Source organism: Aythya fuligula, chromosome 1, assembly GCF_009819795.1.
Source record: "Aythya fuligula isolate bAytFul2 chromosome 1, bAytFul2.pri, whole genome shotgun sequence".
Taxonomy (NCBI): domain Eukaryota; kingdom Metazoa; phylum Chordata; class Aves; order Anseriformes; family Anatidae; genus Aythya; species Aythya fuligula.
Genome location: NC_045559.1, coordinates 7,158,630 through 7,175,568, shown reverse-complemented (window position 1 = coordinate 7,175,568; position 16,939 = coordinate 7,158,630). Strand labels below are relative to the sequence as shown.

The window sequence follows — 16,939 nt, the reverse complement described above, 5'->3', positions numbered from 1 at the left end:
CTGATCATAAAACTAGTGCTTAGTCATTGATGACTGGCTGTTCCGGTCTCCTTGTTGCTATTTTTAGTGAGACTTTCAAGGCATCTTTTGAGAAATCCAGCTGCCAAATATCCTGTTCATTAGGGAGGAGAATGGTTTTGGTCTCCTGAGCTCATCCAGCCAGGCAGACCCGTGTGCTCTGATATTGCTACGTAGGATGCAGTCCAGTACAAAAAAAGCTCATCTCTGCAGGCTGGTATGGACAGTCTATCAGCAACAGTATTTGTTGTATTGCAAACCCGTGGGGATGTCAGGAGGCAAGGTCTCAGAACTGGAAGGTTCGGAGCACCCAGGCAGCTCTTCTGGAGATCAAAATGCTGAATTAACACACTGCATTTCTCTTTGTGTCGTCTCTGTGCCAAGGTGTCCCCTTCCCTTTCTTTTCCCTCCTCTGATCACATTCAAGTCATACATTGCCTGGTCCTCAAGGATAGCACCTTCTGTTAAAATAAACTAAAAGCAAGGTTTTAGTAGAAAAAATAACTGCTAAGGAGGCAGCAGGAGGTGGTAGGCTCTTTGACTGGCCTTTTGTTCACTGAAGGCTGTTCATGGGGCTTTTTACTCACTGAAGGAGTGAATGAGGATGAGGGGAGGAAGGGGATCTTTACAGAGCACCTGTGCTCTAAAAGACATATCTGTTTGGGATCAATCATTACCTGCAGGGCAAGTTGTACTCACACGTGATAATTTAAAACGTGCCTAGACGAGGTGTTTGCACCCACACATCTCCAACAGTGCCAACCCCCTGGGGAAGATATGTCCTTAAGACACACCTTCAGAGGTCAGTCTTAGTGGCAGAAACATTACTTTGGAGGAAAACAGTGCCTTGCCATGGTAGGACTCAACCATCCAGAAGCTATAGCCTTTTTTTTTTCAGCCCTGATGGGATGAGAGCGTTAGGGGAGAGCATCAGAAGAAAGAAGAAATGAGGCTCGGTACTCCAACTTCAAGAGATAAGACATCCATTTCCACCTAAGAGTCAAGTCTCCTTTCTTGGCTTCTCTACTTTTTTCTCAGCTGCACATGGTGATCTGATCTGTAGCACCAGTTTTAGAGCTTGAAAGCATCTTCGTTGTGCTCTCTGTGTCCCCCGTAACCTGCCTCTAGCTCTCCCATTGCCTCTAGAATCAGAAAGACCATGGGCATCTCCCACCCTTTTTCTCCAAGCATAATCCTAAAAGCTAGGGGGTTTCTCTTTATTCAGATTTTTTTTTTTTTTTCTCAGCAAATTATGTTTGAAATCCAGGAAACTACAAACATTAACGCCGCCTGACGTGTAAACCACTGAGAATTTCTGCAGCTTAGCAGAAGTGGTCATAAGTGAGAGAGGGAAGGTTGGGTGGGAGGGGAGAGTAGGAATTTCCAGGCTCAAGTTTGTTCATTGCCACAATCCAGAGACAACAGCAGTGAAGAGGCAGCCTAGATGACGATGATGATGATGCTCTCAAACCCCATCTGTTGGTCGGGGTATTCCCAAATGCACAGACTAAAGCAGGGACTGGACATATACAGAGTAGCTAAGGCTTCAAAATTTCACTGTTGTGTGCTGTTACCCTCAGAAGACCAAGTATAAAAGACTTCTTACCCCACACAGGTGGTAAAACCCTCTGGCGAGAGCAACCCAACAGCCTCAGTGAAGCGCAGTGTTTAATTCCCTGGTAATTAAATTGTAAAATTGCACTTGATAACCCTGGTATCTGGGAGCCTACCACAGGATCTGGTTCATTTCACTGCACCAGAATGGGCTGGTTCCAGTCTCCGCTGTGCAAAAGGGAGGGGCGAGCTTTGATGAACTTTTCTGCAAGGTAAAATTAGAGGGGAGGAGGGAGTAGATTGTGTCTTTTCTGATATTTATCGTTTCATCCCCTCACATTGCCAACACCAGAAACAAACTGAAAAAAAAATGCAACGGAAAAATAAATCTGCCTTGGAAGAAACACAAGCAGAAAATTGTAGCGAGAAACCAGCTGAAATCAAGGCATTTATATAAAATGCATGCAAAAACCTTGCTTGTCTTCTAAGGGAGCTGGTAATGTTTTCCTATGATGTCATCCAAGATAGATTTCCATGCTTACTGTGTTTGCAAGTAAAACTGTAACCCACACTAAGCAGCTGAGCCTAGCTCGGGAGATCCCATTAGCAGGCAGTCAAAACCATGTTTTTATTAAATTGCTGAAGTAAACCAGCCACGTGTCTCCAGAAAGCTAACTGGGTTTGTCAGCGAGTTGCATGAGTCTGGAGAGGAGAATTGGGGCTGACGTGGGGCCAGAACCTGATCTTGCTGGCAGCAGAGGCAGAAGTCCTCCAGCATTACTGGGGGTGCAGCTGAGATGGGTATCTGGCACCTAGTTGGAGGTGGTTCAGGCAGGAATGCAGGGCCATTAAACTGGAATGCAGCTTGTGCTGGGCTGCAGAGCCTAATGGGACTCTGAGCTTCTATTTTTATGTTCCCTCCTGCCTCGATCTGTGGAAGCCCCAAAGCTAACCAAAGCCATCACTTCGAGGCATATCGTTCTCCCTGTACATCCAGGGGCTAGCTCCCAGACTCAGTAAGCCCTGCCAAAGGCTGCCTCTGAAATGCTCACTGTTTAAACACAGGTTTGGTCCATAGCAGTTACGATCAGACAGCAGTTCGTTCTTAGGTGCTAAATAAACACAAAAGTTTCAGTCTCATGTGAGTACACGTAACAAAATCCATCACTGCAGCTGAAAAAGAGAATATGGAAAGATGGCTTCTGTCCTGCTAGAGAATGTCCTGCTAGATGTTGTCCTGCACATCCTCCAGGATGTCGAGGCATGCTAGAAGTTCACCAGTGGCTTGCAGAACTTGGGTCATTTTTGTAGCAGCAGTGCACAGCTTCTGGGATGGATAGAATCCATCTCCTTCTATATTGGTGAGGACGTAGCTTCTACAAACTCTTCCCTGTGAAGGGAAAGGGCCCTTCAATCCTGGTGTGCCTTGGAAAAGCACATCACAAAGGAGTCACTGTCCTGTTGGGCTCAAGACCCACCATCTTGGGCCAGCACCTTCCAAAATTCATGATAAACCAAAGCAAATTCTTTGGAGCCAGGTTTTCAGCAAGAATAAGCCTCTCTGCGGCTATATTGTCCAGGTGCGTTGGTTCATTTTAATCAGCAGGTAGGAACATAACTCCACTCCATCCCGAGAGACCCGTGCATGAAGCAGCAGTGCTGTAGCCTGTAGCTGTGAGATCTGCATGTTCCAGCAGCTGCAGTAGCACCAGGCACGTCTCTGTTGTTCTAGGGGGATATTGGCACTGCCATAAGAGCCCAAAGGCATCTTTCAGTCACACAAGCTTAGCAGTTAGTAAACAATTAACTCAAAGCTGAAGAATGAATGATGAACAAAGTCAGCCAAAGGACTTCCAACAAACGGACAGATAAATTGTTTAACTTACCACCAAAAATAAAATGACCTTAAAGAGAGCCTGGTACGGTTTGGTTGCCCTGAAAGATATACCACTCTGTGGTGTTATCTGATTTTCTTTCACCAGAAGCTAGTGGCTAAGAAACTTAGGGTGAGCCTTTTTTTTTCAGGCTCATAAACATTATCAGTGTTCTCATTCTCTGGTGGACTGAAGAGAATCCAAAAAGAATAGTTTTGGAAATGAGATAAAATGTGGGGCATCCCAAAATTCAGATATAGCTTGACAAAAATTTCCCCTGTGACAGCCAGACATCCATTTCTGCCATTTCTTCCCCGCATTATCCTTTCTCTGAGATCAAACTAAGCATGCTGTGAAAATACTTTATCCCTTGCCGCAATGTCACCACAAAACGATGGACTCTCATTGTAGAAGAATTTAATATGCAGTGTTTGTTGGAAATCCAAAACAACAGTGAGAGCTTGATTTACACATGTGAAAAGAAGAGCTGAGCTGGAGCCATCCTGCCAAGCAACACAAAGCACGGGCAAAATCAGTACTCGATGGGTCTGATTGAAGACAAATCACCTGCTCGTCACCAGCAGGAACAAAATAATCAGCACGTTAATTTTGTCCAGCAAGTGAAAGATTGCTGCGTGATGTCACTTGGCCTTTTGCAAACAGCAAGAGACAGAGTGAACTTTCCCAGTTCCAGAGGCAAAATGAGATATTTACACAGGAGGAGCAACAGCCTAATTAAGAGCCTTTTTATTGCAGAACAAATAGCGATCCTCTCCGCTTTAGGGCATAATGAAGCACTGTCAAGTCAGTAATTTCATTGATGGAGTGGTTAAACTTGTGCTTCCTGTGGTGAAGGAATGACAGGCCAGTAACTTAAAAAAAAAAAACACAAAGTAGGGCTTGATGTGAAATTTAGAGAAACTAATGAATGCTGGGGAGGAGGAAGCTGACAAATTGGTCCCTATCCCGGCTGATCGGAGAAGACCATCAGAACAGCCAAAAAGGTGAAAGAAACGTTTCAAATAAGTTAAAGGGAGCCCAATTCACTTGCCTAAATCCTTGCCACGTGAAGCATTAAAGATAAAGAGCATAGAAGGGTTAAAGGTAAGACTGGGGGTGGGTGTGGGCGACCCCTCTATCCGGAGTTACAACGCTGAATTGGTAATATTCAGGCAGGATTTTGAGAGGTGCCATCAACCCTCACACTCACGGAGGGTGTTTGATTTGGCAGCGAGTTGCTTTCTGTTGTCAGAGGCATGGAGCACGTGTAGCACTCCTCTCACTGGCATGCCACGGGGTGTATGGAGAAAAGAATGGCCTTTCTCTAGCACACCCACAACCAGCTGGGGTCGGACACAGCGTATCGTCCTCGTGGCTAATTGGGCCTTTCTTAGAACAGCATTATTTCCTAAGACATTTGCAATCATCTTTGCACAGCAGACAGGGATAAAATATTTAAAATTTACAAGTGATGCAAGAGGAGCAGAAAACACTTCCAGGAAATGCTGGCTTAAAAGCTAGTGGAGTCTCAGTGGCATCGCTGTAATAAATTATTCACCGTGATTAGCTGGCTGTTAAGGACTACCTGCTGACTCCTTCTGCTCAACGGTTTTATTTCTCTTCCCTTGGCTGATCCTTCATGCTTTTTGGATTATGGACTCGGCTGTAAACTGAACCAGTCTTCAGGTCACGGCAGGTTCAGCTCGTTTTATAGTGCAGTAATTCAGTCTTGGTTTAGTGCTTGGAAATGCGGTGCACTGGAGGAGGGAGACAGACACAAAGTGAGGTTCCTCACCCTGCTGGTCCTTCTTGTGGGGGAGGTTGCTCACCCCATTTCCTTTTGTATCAACATCTAAGACCCAGACCTGTGGCCACCGAAGAGCACCCATAGTTTAAGGCCTTTCCCTGCTGAAACGTGTCCTCAGTAGCACCTATTTGGAGGCTGCTTGCTTCAGTTTGGAGTGCCCTCCACCCAGCACCAGGCTTTTCTCCTTTTTGCTTTCTTCCTCTACTTGTCCTCAGCACCCCACTCAGCCTTGCCACTGCACCCCACTGGGCCAAAAAATTGCCAAGATGGTTGGGAGATGAATAAATCGGATCAAAGTGCATTGAGCTGGGAAGCAGGATTTTGTCCCCAAGATGGAGAATTTCCACAGGGTTTGGCTGGACGTGGCACTAGGCTGTGATTTAGTGAATACTTCTGGCAGCAGTACCAGCTTCAGTGGCCTTCACCACTCTCCTATCCCATCCCAGCCCAGAGAAGGAAACTGCTCCAGCAAAGTGATCAGGGCTCAGCGTAACCCAGCCAAAAAAGAGCAGCCACTTTTAACCTTGAGCAGTTCCCAGTCCCATTCACCATCCAGCCCACAGTCAGCACCACCAGCACAGCTGTAGGAGCTGGGTATAAATCACAGTGACCAGAGAAAGAAACTATCATTCACCTACACAACGACTTTGTGGAGTGAGACGAGGACTTCACAGCTCAGGACAAGACAGAAAGAGTTGGCTCCATGGAATTTGCCGTGGCTGAATCAGGATGAATTAACTATAAGGTACATAAGCACCACTTCTTCTCATACATAAGCTAGTAAAATTTTGGTTCAGTGTCTCTCCCAAACAGGGCTGATCTCAGACAGCTAAGGAGGTTGTGGCTAAGGAGACTGATTAGATAAAGTGACTTCTAAAAATGTGCTAGCCAGTCATACAACAGTCATGCTCAGTTTCCTTTATCGATGTAGATGGATTCCTCCATCACCTATAATGCTTGTAAGCACTAACACATAGCCTGGGGCACTGCTGTCTTATAAGCAAGCCGGCACTATTTTGGGGTTTGGTGTATGTGGTGATACTGTCAGGCATAAAATCCCAGGGTTTGCTGCAAGAATCCGCATTCACAAAATACAGGAGTACCCATCAAAGTAAAATCCACTTGCTCTAAGTGTCATATTCACGTCTTAAAGGGTATTTCCCTACTAAAGCAGCCGTCAAGTCTTAAATGATTCTGCAGCTCACAGCAGGAGCTTCAACAAGATGTGAAGACAAATCACTCTGACAGCACGAGGTGAAACAAATTGGAGCTCAGCACCCTGGAGTTAGGGAAGAGATCTGGAGCGAGACCAGGGCTTCCTCAAGCACTCGTGCTTGGCTCTGAAGTGGCAGCAGGCTCCTCACCCTTCCCAAATGCTGTCTCAGCTCACCAGGACTTGCTGCTCCAAAGGTCTGGACATCTCTTGAAGCCAGGCAGGAGTTCAGTGGCTGCAAATCTGAAGCATCTTGAAGTGAGTGGCCTGGGCAGGAGGCTCAGAAGGTCACGCATGGCAGCCCCTTGCCATGTGTATGGGATTCCTGCTGTTGTAGGACCCTATAAGCAGAAACCCTGCATGGCAGGTGTATTTTCAGGCACACAATCCAATCGGTTTGTGCATCATCATCCCATGACTGGGCAGGGGGTGGGGATGGGTGTTCCTGTGTTGGGGTTCCAAGGTGGATGTGCTTTACAAAATGTTAGGGATTGGAAGGGACCTTGAAAGATCATCTAGCCCAATCCCTTAGTCCTCAATCATCTAGCCCAATCCCCTTTAGCTGGAGAAAGCACGGGGATCTTCAGGTAAGAGAGTGGCATAAATCATTGGAGTGAGCCATAGCTGGCTCCTGGGCAATAGCTTGGGCATCCTTTATGCGAGACATAGAACAGTGTGTCAGAAAGTCACTTGGATGTGCACATAGAGGAGAAAAAAGGGAGGAAAAAAAATATAAGAATCAGTAAGAAAAGTTCTCTATAGATGTATTGATCAAGATGCACTCAGCGTGGTGACAGCAGCGCAACATCTAACAGCATCTGCCAAATGTCTGTGCATTGTAGGTGGGTTTGGTCAGCTATAAGATCAAAGTCTGATCTCCCGGGGTGTATACAGCTATAGACACCAATATCAAGTGACTTGATGTAGGCAAATAATGTTTTGTCCAAATAACGGCTCTTCGCTCTGAGATCTGATGCTTTGCTGTCACTCGGAGCCAATGACCCACTCTGAAATTTAATAGGGAATCATCTCTCCAGAATGGAAATGAAGGCGGAGTGGTGATTATATAGACCAAGATGCCATTTCTGCTTGCTCAGGCCAGAATTGTTTGGTGGGGTGGTCCCATGAGAACAGCACGCAGCAAAAAGGATCTCGAGTTGGACCAGAAATGGTTTGGCCAAAAAAAAAAAAAAAAAAAAAAAAGAGTCCCAAAGCCTGAGGGGAAGAAGTAATTAGATAGTGAGCTGGGATTGCTGACAGACCACCAAAAGTCCTGCTTAGCCAAACCGCTCCCTCCTTCCTTGGGGGAAGGGAGGACAGCGAGCCTCTGGGAAGATCATTGGTGGGGTTGCTTCCCCACATCAAACCACACAGGAAACCTTTTATTTTTTTGTTCCAGAAAAGAGAAAAAGGAAAGAAATGCCCCAAACTAATAGAAGTACGGGAATGAAGGGAAGTATGGCAGGAGGGAGGGCTGGGTTATGGTGCAGCAGCATCCTCATCTCCTGACCCGGGGGGCACCCCGAGCGCCGGGTCACGCTAATTCAGAGGTGACAGCCCGTGGAAATCTGCTGGTAAATCTGCCAGCGAAACAAGATCCCGTTTGTTTGAGCCGAGGTGGTGGATCAAACCCTTCCTCGTTCACTCCGGCTCGTTTGACAGAGGTATGATTGATGGCAGCAGGACTGGCTCGAGGCAGAACACAAATCCATGGCCGGAAACCGTGGCCCCGCTGAAATCGCTGGGACAAAAACTGCCATTGACTTGGCTGGAGCTGTGATTTCCACAGAACTTCAAGCCAGAGAGGGACCGTTCAGAGCCTCCACCCTGACCTCCTGCATAACTCAGACCCTAGAATTGTGCTTGCTGCTTTGTTCGGAGGAGGGAATTACATTCCCGAGGAGGAATTTTTTGTGTTGCTGTTTGCTTTGTCTTTAAACTGGAGAAGAAAAAAAAAAAAAAAAAAGACTTGGGAGTTTGGAGCTTTACTCAAGCAAGTTCTGCGAAGAGGCTGCCATTGTTTAGTTTCATTGTTTAGGACCAGTTTTAGGACCAGGAAATCCTCCAGGGTTGGCTCTTGCCCGTAGCGTAGGAGAGCAAAGGGTTGCATTTGAGCTGTTAGAAACGTGCCACGTTGTTTCCCTGCCTTTCCTAGAAGGGTTTCAGAGCACTCAGTCTAGGTGCTACGGTGGTGATTTAGAGGGACAATTGTTCCTTCTGCATAGGGTGACTTAACGAGGCATTAATCATCTACGAAGCCGAAAGACTTGAAGGACCAGGAGATGCTGTGTAGGTCGGTGAGTCCAGCAGCAGTCACAGCAGGTCATTCATTCGATGCTTACAAAGAGAAATTCAGGTCAAGGAGGCCATTGGAGGTCTCTAGCCCAGCCTCCTGCTCAAATTTGGGCCAGCTTCCCAGATAAATCAGGTTACTCACGGCCCTAGTGTTTGACTGCTGGTTCCCACCGTGTCCCCAGCAGTGCACAGTGCCCAGCCCAGCGCCAAATCCAGCTCTCTGGGCACAGCAGGCAGAAGACAGCATCAGGAAACCTGCCTCACCGTGAGGCAGAGAAGCCTGAGCATTGCTCCAGGTGTTATTATTTGGGCATTTTTCTTTAGGAAGCAGAATCCAGAGGGCACTGGGCACCAACCACCTTGGCTGCCCTTCGACAACCCTCTCTGTCCCATCCCTTCCACCAGCTACCGACGATCTCTGCTCCCCACACCAGGGCATGAGGACCCAGCCAGAAACGCTCCCCTCTGCTCACTCAGCAAACACCTTCCCTCCTTCCTCAGGAGCCTCTGGCATTCTTCACGTGCTCTCGCACTGCCCCTACCTCCTGCTGGGTGCAAACTCCACCGCGTCATCCCCCCGGTCAATAAAAGCGGTAAAAAAACCCTCTTCAGGCTCACGAGGCTGGAGTGGATGCAGATCCCCGGGCCTCCTCTCCTCCAGGCTCAGCTTAATTAGGGAGCAGCTAGCAAACCACAAAAGGAGCTTGCGTCTGAAGGGCTTTGACTGCAGCTCTTTGCAACCAGTCGCAAGCATCTGGTGCCTGGCGAGCCTGCTGGCCTCTTGGAAGGGTTTTGCAACCAGAATATGCCTGTAGCTTGCACCTGAATTCCCCACAACGCACCCTGGAGGGCTCAGGTCCCTCCCCTGGCTCCTTCTCTAAGCTGCCAGCTTTGAAAAAAAAAAAAAAGAAAAAAGAAAAAAAAAGCTATTTCTGGTACTGCTTTCCCCACCATAGCCGCCCCAAAGCATCAGAAACGGCACGCGTGGTCCGATAGGGAACATTTATTCCCCGGGCTGCCCCTCGGATGTTTGCAGGTTGAGAAGCAGTCTTGCAAAATCAAGCAATAGCTCTGGTTCCAGTCATATTGTCGGGATGAATCAGAGCCCTCTGCGCAATCTCTGACTCAGAGGAGGAGGGAAAAAGGGCAATTCTCCTCTTCTCTTCTCTTCTCTTCTCTTCTCTTCTCTTCTCTTCTCTTCTCTTCTCTTCTCTTCTCTTCTCTTCTCTTCTCTTCTCTTCTCTTCTCTTCTCTTCTCTTCTCTTCTCTTCTCTTTTCTCTTCTCTTCTCTTCTCTTCTCTTCTCTTCTCTTCTCTTCTCTTCTCTTCTCTTCTCTTCTCTTCTCTTCTCTTCTCTTCTCTTCTCTTCTCTTCTCTTCTCTTCTCTTTTCTCTTCTCTTCTCTTCTCTTCTCTTCTCTTCTCTTCTCTTCTCTTCTCTTCTCTTCTCTTCTCTTCTCTTCTCTTCTAGCAGCCTCTTTCCCATTCTCTTGTGTGCAGCTGTGCTCAAAAGCCTGTCTCAGGGAGGCTTCCTTAAGCATCCAGCGAGGACCGAATGAGCTCATGCGCAGCCTGTAATGATGGCAACTACCAGAAATTGTTCCCATCTGAAAGCTGCCCGCTGCTGCTCCATCCAAAGCGGGCTGCTGACCTCAGAAGAGATCCCAGGGGGAGAAATACCACATCACAGCGGCTCGCCCCGCCGCAAGCCCCACTAATTGCCCCCTTGCCTGCAGGCTCCGAGTGAGAGCAGCCTCTAAAGGCCCGTGGAGCTGTGCTCTCAGGGACATGCTGTGTTACCAAGGGGCTTTCTCCTTAAGCCTCATTCCCAGCGTGGTTGGGGACATGCTGTCCCTGTCCCTGCTGTGAGGTTGAGCCTTTGGGCTGAGGAAGCCCAGACCTGTGGTTTTCCATCTCGACTTTCGGGTCCCTCCGCCCCTGACACAACCCCAGGAAAGCCAATAGAGATCTTCCCACCCACGGGGGCAAAATCTACCAAAAAAGACAGCCAAATGTCACAAAACCAGACCCCTTCTCTGTGGGAAGAGGCAAACCTGCCATGAATTTGGATGCTTTGGCTCAAACTAAGCCCAAAACGGGCTTTCCAAAACCTGCATGCCTCCGTTGTCGCCGCATTTCCATGAGACTGCTGAAATTATGACCAGCTCCCTGCTGCGGCTCTTATTCCCCTGTGAAGGCTGCGAGCAGCAGCGTGGTAAAAGGATCGTGATGGGTAAAAATTACACTTCCATTTAAGACCCACTCACGGCAGCTCGTGCAGCTGGCACCCAATTAATGGCATCTGCTAGAAACTGCACGGAAGCCGAGCCACCAGTGAAGGGAACAGCTCGTTTCCATGAGGGGGTCTGGCTGGAGGGAGGAATCAGGCGTTTTCCTCCTGCGGGGTTGTGTTTTCTTGGGGGCAGTCGCCTTCGTGCAGGTGGGATTCCTCCTGGAAACCAGGACAGGAGGAAGGGTGAGACCTCTCGGATCAACCCGGGCAAAAAGGAGGGGGAGGCTGGATGATATTTGGGCAGCAAAGGGAGAGCACCGTTAGGTGTAGGTGTTGAATGCCATTTGGGGCACTGCTGGGTGTCCAAGCCATCCGTGTGGGGCTGGCACACACGGCACTGGCCCTACAGGGGTCCTGCTCCCCCCTGGGATAGCGGCGGGGGCCTTTTGGGGCACCCCAGGGCACAAGAAATGTCCCTGGGCGCCTGCGCTTGGCCATCTGACAGCTCCCCCGGAGCTGCACGTGTTTGGACAGTTGGAGTTAATCAGCGAAGGGAAACGGAGCTGCAGCTAACGAGCCGAGCACCGGGAGGTTTGAGAGGACAAAACAGGACAGGGTGAGGGCACGAGAGCCACACGGAGGAGGCTGAGGGTAGGAAATCCCCAAATCCCTGCGTCTCCCTGCACAGCGCATCCCAGGAACTGGAAAAAGGGGTTTCCAGTTCCCATTGCGCCACACCAGAATGACAGCAGGGGACGCAGGGACAGGGGGGAGAATTTCTGCAGGGTGTGAACCGCCGGGTTTTGAGCCGCTTATGGGTTCCACGTGTCCGAGAGCCTCCCAAACGCGTCCCCTCCGCGTGCTGTGCAGCCCCGTTCCCCCCTCTGCGGTCTGCACGGGCATCTGGAAGTGCAGAGGGATGTTTCGGAGGCCCACGTGGCGGTCTCCTGCTTGACCCCTGTTGTTGTCAGCGGGAGTTTGGGCCCCAAACTTCCTTTGGGAGCCTTTGAAGCTCGGCTGAAGCTCGCTGAGGGCTCGGAGGGGAGACAGGCTTCACATTCAGCTCGCAAGTTCCCGGCTTAACCCTTTCACCCCAAGCCCGTCCTATCTCGGCAGGGAATATAATAGGTATTTCTGTGCTCCGTCCGGGCCTCGTGGCTTTTACGCAGGGACTCATTTCTCCACGGGAGGAATCAATCAGCCCTCCAAGGGCATAAAGCCCAGCCCTTCAAGCTCCCCGTCCCCCTTGGCTCCCTTCCTTTCTTTGCCCTCCCACCACGGGAACAACCCCGTGGACACCGAGCAACTGCGTGCCCTGGGGGGAACACCGAAATTTAGCACAGTGGGGCTGTCCACTCGTAGAAAGGAAGAAAAAAAAAAGCAAAATACAGAAAGACAACCCTTGGAAGCTCCCACAAACACAACTATTTTCAACGCTCGTGCCCCTAGTGAAGAGAAAACGCCCGGGTCCCCGCTGTGGCTTGCTTTATTTTCGAGTTCTCGCCTCCCCTAGGAGCTTCATCGGTGCAAAACCAAATCACGCCTCCTGTTTACTTATCTCGGGAGCGCTGACACTGGCAAGCGGCTTATCTTGGCGTGGCAGGAGCCAGCTCCTTCCTTGGGGGTCGGGCAGGAACTGCACAGGAGCTGCCTGGAGTGGCAGAGGGAGCATAAATCAGGGAGAGCTCTGCTGCCTCGGCTCCTGGCCGAGGGAACCAGCCCCGAGCCTCCCTCCTTGCTCGGGGCAGCGTTGGTTTTGTCTGTATCTTATTTTGAGGTGCCAGCAGCTGGGGTCAAAGCCGGGCTGGGGACCCAGCACCCCAATATTGAGCCGCACCCCGACACCGACCCGCACCCCAAGCAGCTGCCCTACAAAGCGAGGCTGCCGTCGCCCCTCCGAGCTCTTCTCTGCCCTGTGGGGTCGGCCCAGCTGCCCACCCTCGAAGGGAAAAAATCAAAACTGAAATAGAAATGCAATATTAAAAGCAAAAGGCACCGGATCCCGGCTTTCCGTCCTTTATTTTGCGGGTGGAAAGAGCGCGGGGCGAGCCGGAGCCGGCTCCATCCCCGCCTCCCGGCGGGGAACGGGGATGGGGAAGGGGAAAAGGGATCGGGGAAGGGGCTCGGGGAAAGGGAAAAGGAAAAAAAGGGATCGGGAAAGGGGAAGGGGAAGGGGAAAGGGAAAGGGGCCGGGCCGGGCGGAGCGGGGCGGAGCGGGGCAGCCCCCGGCGCGGCTCCGGGAGGGAGCGGAGGGCAGGGACGCGGGCAGGGCTTGCGAGGAGGAGCCTCACCCCCTGCTTCTCCCCCGCAGATCTTCCAATGGAGGCAGCTGGAGAACCTCTATTTCCGCGAGAAGAAGTTCTCGGTGGAGGTGCACGATCCGCGCAGGTGAGAGCCGAGCCGTGCCGAGCCGTGCCGGGCTCTCCGTGATGTGTTTTTTTTTTTGGGGAGGGGGGCTCGCTTCCAGCAGAGGGCTGCTCCTTCTTTTCTCGGGCTTTGGAGCTGCTCTCGCCCTTGTGTGCCTTCCTGCTTTCCCCTCCTAGCGGGATTTTTTTCCTACCCTCCGAGCGAGTCCCTGGGCTGCGTCTTGCCCCCGTCCCCCCCATCCCGCTGGGAGCTGTGCGCCCCGTTTCGTGCCCACGCCGCTTTGGATGGAAATATTCAGCAGTTTGACGGACAGGAATGGCACCAGACCAGGGGCAGGCTGGATGAAAGCCCATCAGCCTATTCAACAAGGAGTTTTGTGTTTTGGTTTTTTTTTTTCATATTTTAGAGACCTAACGTGGGAGAGAGCGAGCTGAAGGGACCGTGCTGCATCTAAAGCCTGCACCCCCTTGCTCATCTGCGTTACTGCGGGCACTGCCCAGCGTGTGCACTGCTCCCTAAGCTCTTCCCACTCAAATCCATCTCCTCCTTGCACAGTAAACGTGAACGCAGCTGATAGAAACCCGCTCCCTTCCCCGGGCCGATTTGATGGGCTGCTGGCAGCAGCGTGTTTTGCTGATCAGTCAGCTGTGAGCCTGTTTCACCTGTTTCCCGTGCCGATCTGTGTACTAATCCCTGGGCTTTTCAGGGGGAAATTTTGCATGCAGCTTCTCCCTGCGTTTGCCCTGCTCAGAGCAGGGTCACGCCGACACAGCGGTGCCTGTGTCCCCAGGTAGGTTTTATCAAAGCAAAAAACGAGCGGAGCAGCTGATACCAGGCTGCAGCTCCGGGTCAGCAGAGCCTCGGAGCATCTGCTTGATATTAAGCATGGAAATAGTCGCATGAAATCCAGCAGAGCCAATTCCCAACGTTGGGAAGGCTCCGGGAGCTCTTCCAGCAGCAGGAGCTGGGGCAGGGGGCGTTCATTTCCCCCACCAAACCTTCGGCGGCGGGTGAGGTCTCAGAAATGTGGGCTGGGAGCAGCCAGCTGCAAGAAGCCCCCAAACACCCAGGCTGGCAGCTTGCTGGAAGCAGAAATTGCAAGGAGGAGAAAAAAAATAGCTCCGGGACGCTCGAGGCGTGATGATATTTGCCACTCGGGGTCACGCGTGAAACGTGACCACCCGGAGGGGCTTCTCTTTCCAACCCTGTGCCGTTCATGTTCAGAGGGTAGGAATTCCTGACGCTGGAGAGCTGCTGGTTTTTATTCCACCGGTGCTGTTCCTCTGAATCAACACCGGGAAGACAAAACCCTGTCCAGCGTGGGTTGTTCTCAGCCTGGTGCTTCCTCTCTGCAATCAGCGGGGTTGAATTTTGCAGCCTGAGAGCACCACCGCTGGGCTCAAACGGGCACTCTGGCACGTTCTCAGTGGCTTTTTCTCTCTCTAAAGCAGCCTGGCAATGTGGTGGGAGCACGGCTCAGGTTGTCGCAGCCTCCTGGCCGAGGGGGAAGGACCCTGCAAGGCGGAGGACTGGCCAGCGCAGTGCTCCCTCTGCATTCCTCTCCCTGTAGCCAAACCAGAGCCTGAGTCAGCAAAGCCACGCTCGCAGGCACGGGAGGGCCAGCACGGCTCCGTGCTTGTGGCCAGGGCTGGGCAGCACAACGCATGTTTCTCAGCCCTGCCCCTACCCGTGGCTTCCTGTCCCGAGCAAACCCTTTAACCTCTCTTCGTCTTGGTTACTTATCCCGTGAAGGAGTATAGGATGGCACCAGAATTAAGGCTCAAGTTAGTTTTTAAGCACCTTAAAGCTTCAGAACCTCGTACGCCGCTATGCTGCAGAGGTTGGTGTCCCTTAAATCACCACAAAGCATCCAGAGCTGAATCCCCTCTCCAGCCTGGATCCAGGAGCACCTCCCTGCACGGCCCTCATTCCCCATCCAGCGATGGGGATGCAGGAACATGTTTTGCAGCGCTGAAAAGTCCCTGACACGAGAGCTGTGTCCCCCGTTTCCCAAGCGGATCCTGGCCAGCAGCTCCCATTTCTCAGCAGGGTTTTGCTTTTCTTTCATTCTTGGCTCTGTCACCGCTCCCTTTCCCCACGTGCCTGCCGTGCGCTCCACCTTCACCTCTGGTTTCAAACAGCTCCCGGGCATGCCGGAGAGGTGGCAGGAGGGGAACCAGCGTTTGAGCAGATTTGAGGACTTCAGAGCACTGGGCAGAGAATCAACCAACCCCTGCACTTCCCAGTAGAGCTCCTGCAGTGTCACCTCCACGTCTGCACTGCACAAAGGGGCTGCGGAGCCCCTCCATAGCATCCCCTGCTCCCTTTCCCCCTTCCCCTTCCCAATCCGTGTCCCTATATCAAAGCCCATAACAAAAGCATCCCATTTCTGACCTAGCCTGCGCTCTCATTCAGGGCTTTGCTGGTGGGGTTAGAGTTGAAGGATGGGACAAGCAGGCAGTTGTGTACAGCTGTGAAAGCAGGGGAAAACCTAACCTGTATTTTTTTGCTAATCTTTGAGGACAATTGTGAGTCCCAGAGAGGAAACGGCTCTCATTTTTCCTGTTTTTATATTCACTCAGCTAATCTCTGAGTAGCACTCTTCTCTCCAGGGCACCAGGCAGCCCTCTGCGAGCCTCACAACTTCCCAACCCACACGGCAGGCCCTGCTGCATCCGCCTACCAGTGGGGAAAGCGAGGTACCTGAAGAGCTTCTCCCACATCCTCTAAAGCAGCCGTCGATCCTGGGGCTCTTTGGTTGTCACCAGGACCCTGATATTTGAGATCCACCATCCAGAGGCAGTGGAGGGTGTGAGGATTTGGCCTCGGGTGGCTCAGCATGGGATGAGGCACGCAGGATTCACCCAAACTTTGGCATCAGTGACTCCCACGGCCAGCGTCAGCTCAGCTGAAGCCAGGAGTCCAGTTCATACTGGACAAACTGGAAGATCTTTCCTGGTAGACCTCCGGTGCTTTCTAACTAGAGTCATCTAGAGTAGAGGCTGTCTTGATTTGAGCAGCAATTTCCCTCTGCTCTCTAAGCATTTTTCTCTGCTTTTCCTCTGAGGTCTGTGGTTGTTTTCTGAGGCAGGACGTATCTGAGGAAACCGTGGCGTAACCCCAGCTCATTCTTTCTTTCTCCCTAGGGCATCTGTGACCAGGAGGACCTTTGGGCATAGTGGCATCGCTGTCCATACGTGGTACGCCTGCCCGGCGCTGATAAAATCTATCTGGGCTATGGCCATTAGTCAACATCAGTTCTACCTGGACAGGAAGCAAAGCAAGGTAAGCACGTTGGAGGTGAGGAAGTTTATGCGTTGTGTGACTCGTTCTCACCACCCAAGCACCCAGCAAGGTCCAGGTGGCTCCTTTGCTGCCGTCCCTTTCCACGTGAGGTCAAAGAAGGGCAAAATAGCTCAAAATGCCTGCTGACTTTGGCCAGGTTGAGGGAATTTGTGATGAATTCGTGTCTGCAGGAGTGAGGTTTGAAGGGAAAGTTGGACTGAACTGTGGCCAACGTGGGGAAGCCAAAGTTTGCAGGCAGATAGGGTCGTGTCCATGTCTGGTTTCCACACATCTTC

The 16,939-nt window shown here is 51.1% G+C and overlaps 1 protein-coding gene across 6 annotated transcripts in view; it reads left to right on the top strand.

Annotated features, from left to right (window-relative positions):
- Positions 1–16,939, top strand: part of FRMD4A (FERM domain containing 4A) — a 267,652-nt gene that overhangs the window by 221,162 nt on the left and 29,551 nt on the right. For all 6 annotated transcript variants that reach the window (XM_032183289.1, XM_032183296.1, XM_032183283.1 and 3 more), the window contains exons 12-13: positions 13,303–13,379; positions 16,505–16,643. In XM_032183289.1, the coding sequence (XP_032039180.1) occupies positions 13,303–13,379; positions 16,505–16,643 (216 nt within the window). The remainder of the gene's footprint in view (positions 1–13,302; positions 13,380–16,504; positions 16,644–16,939) is intronic.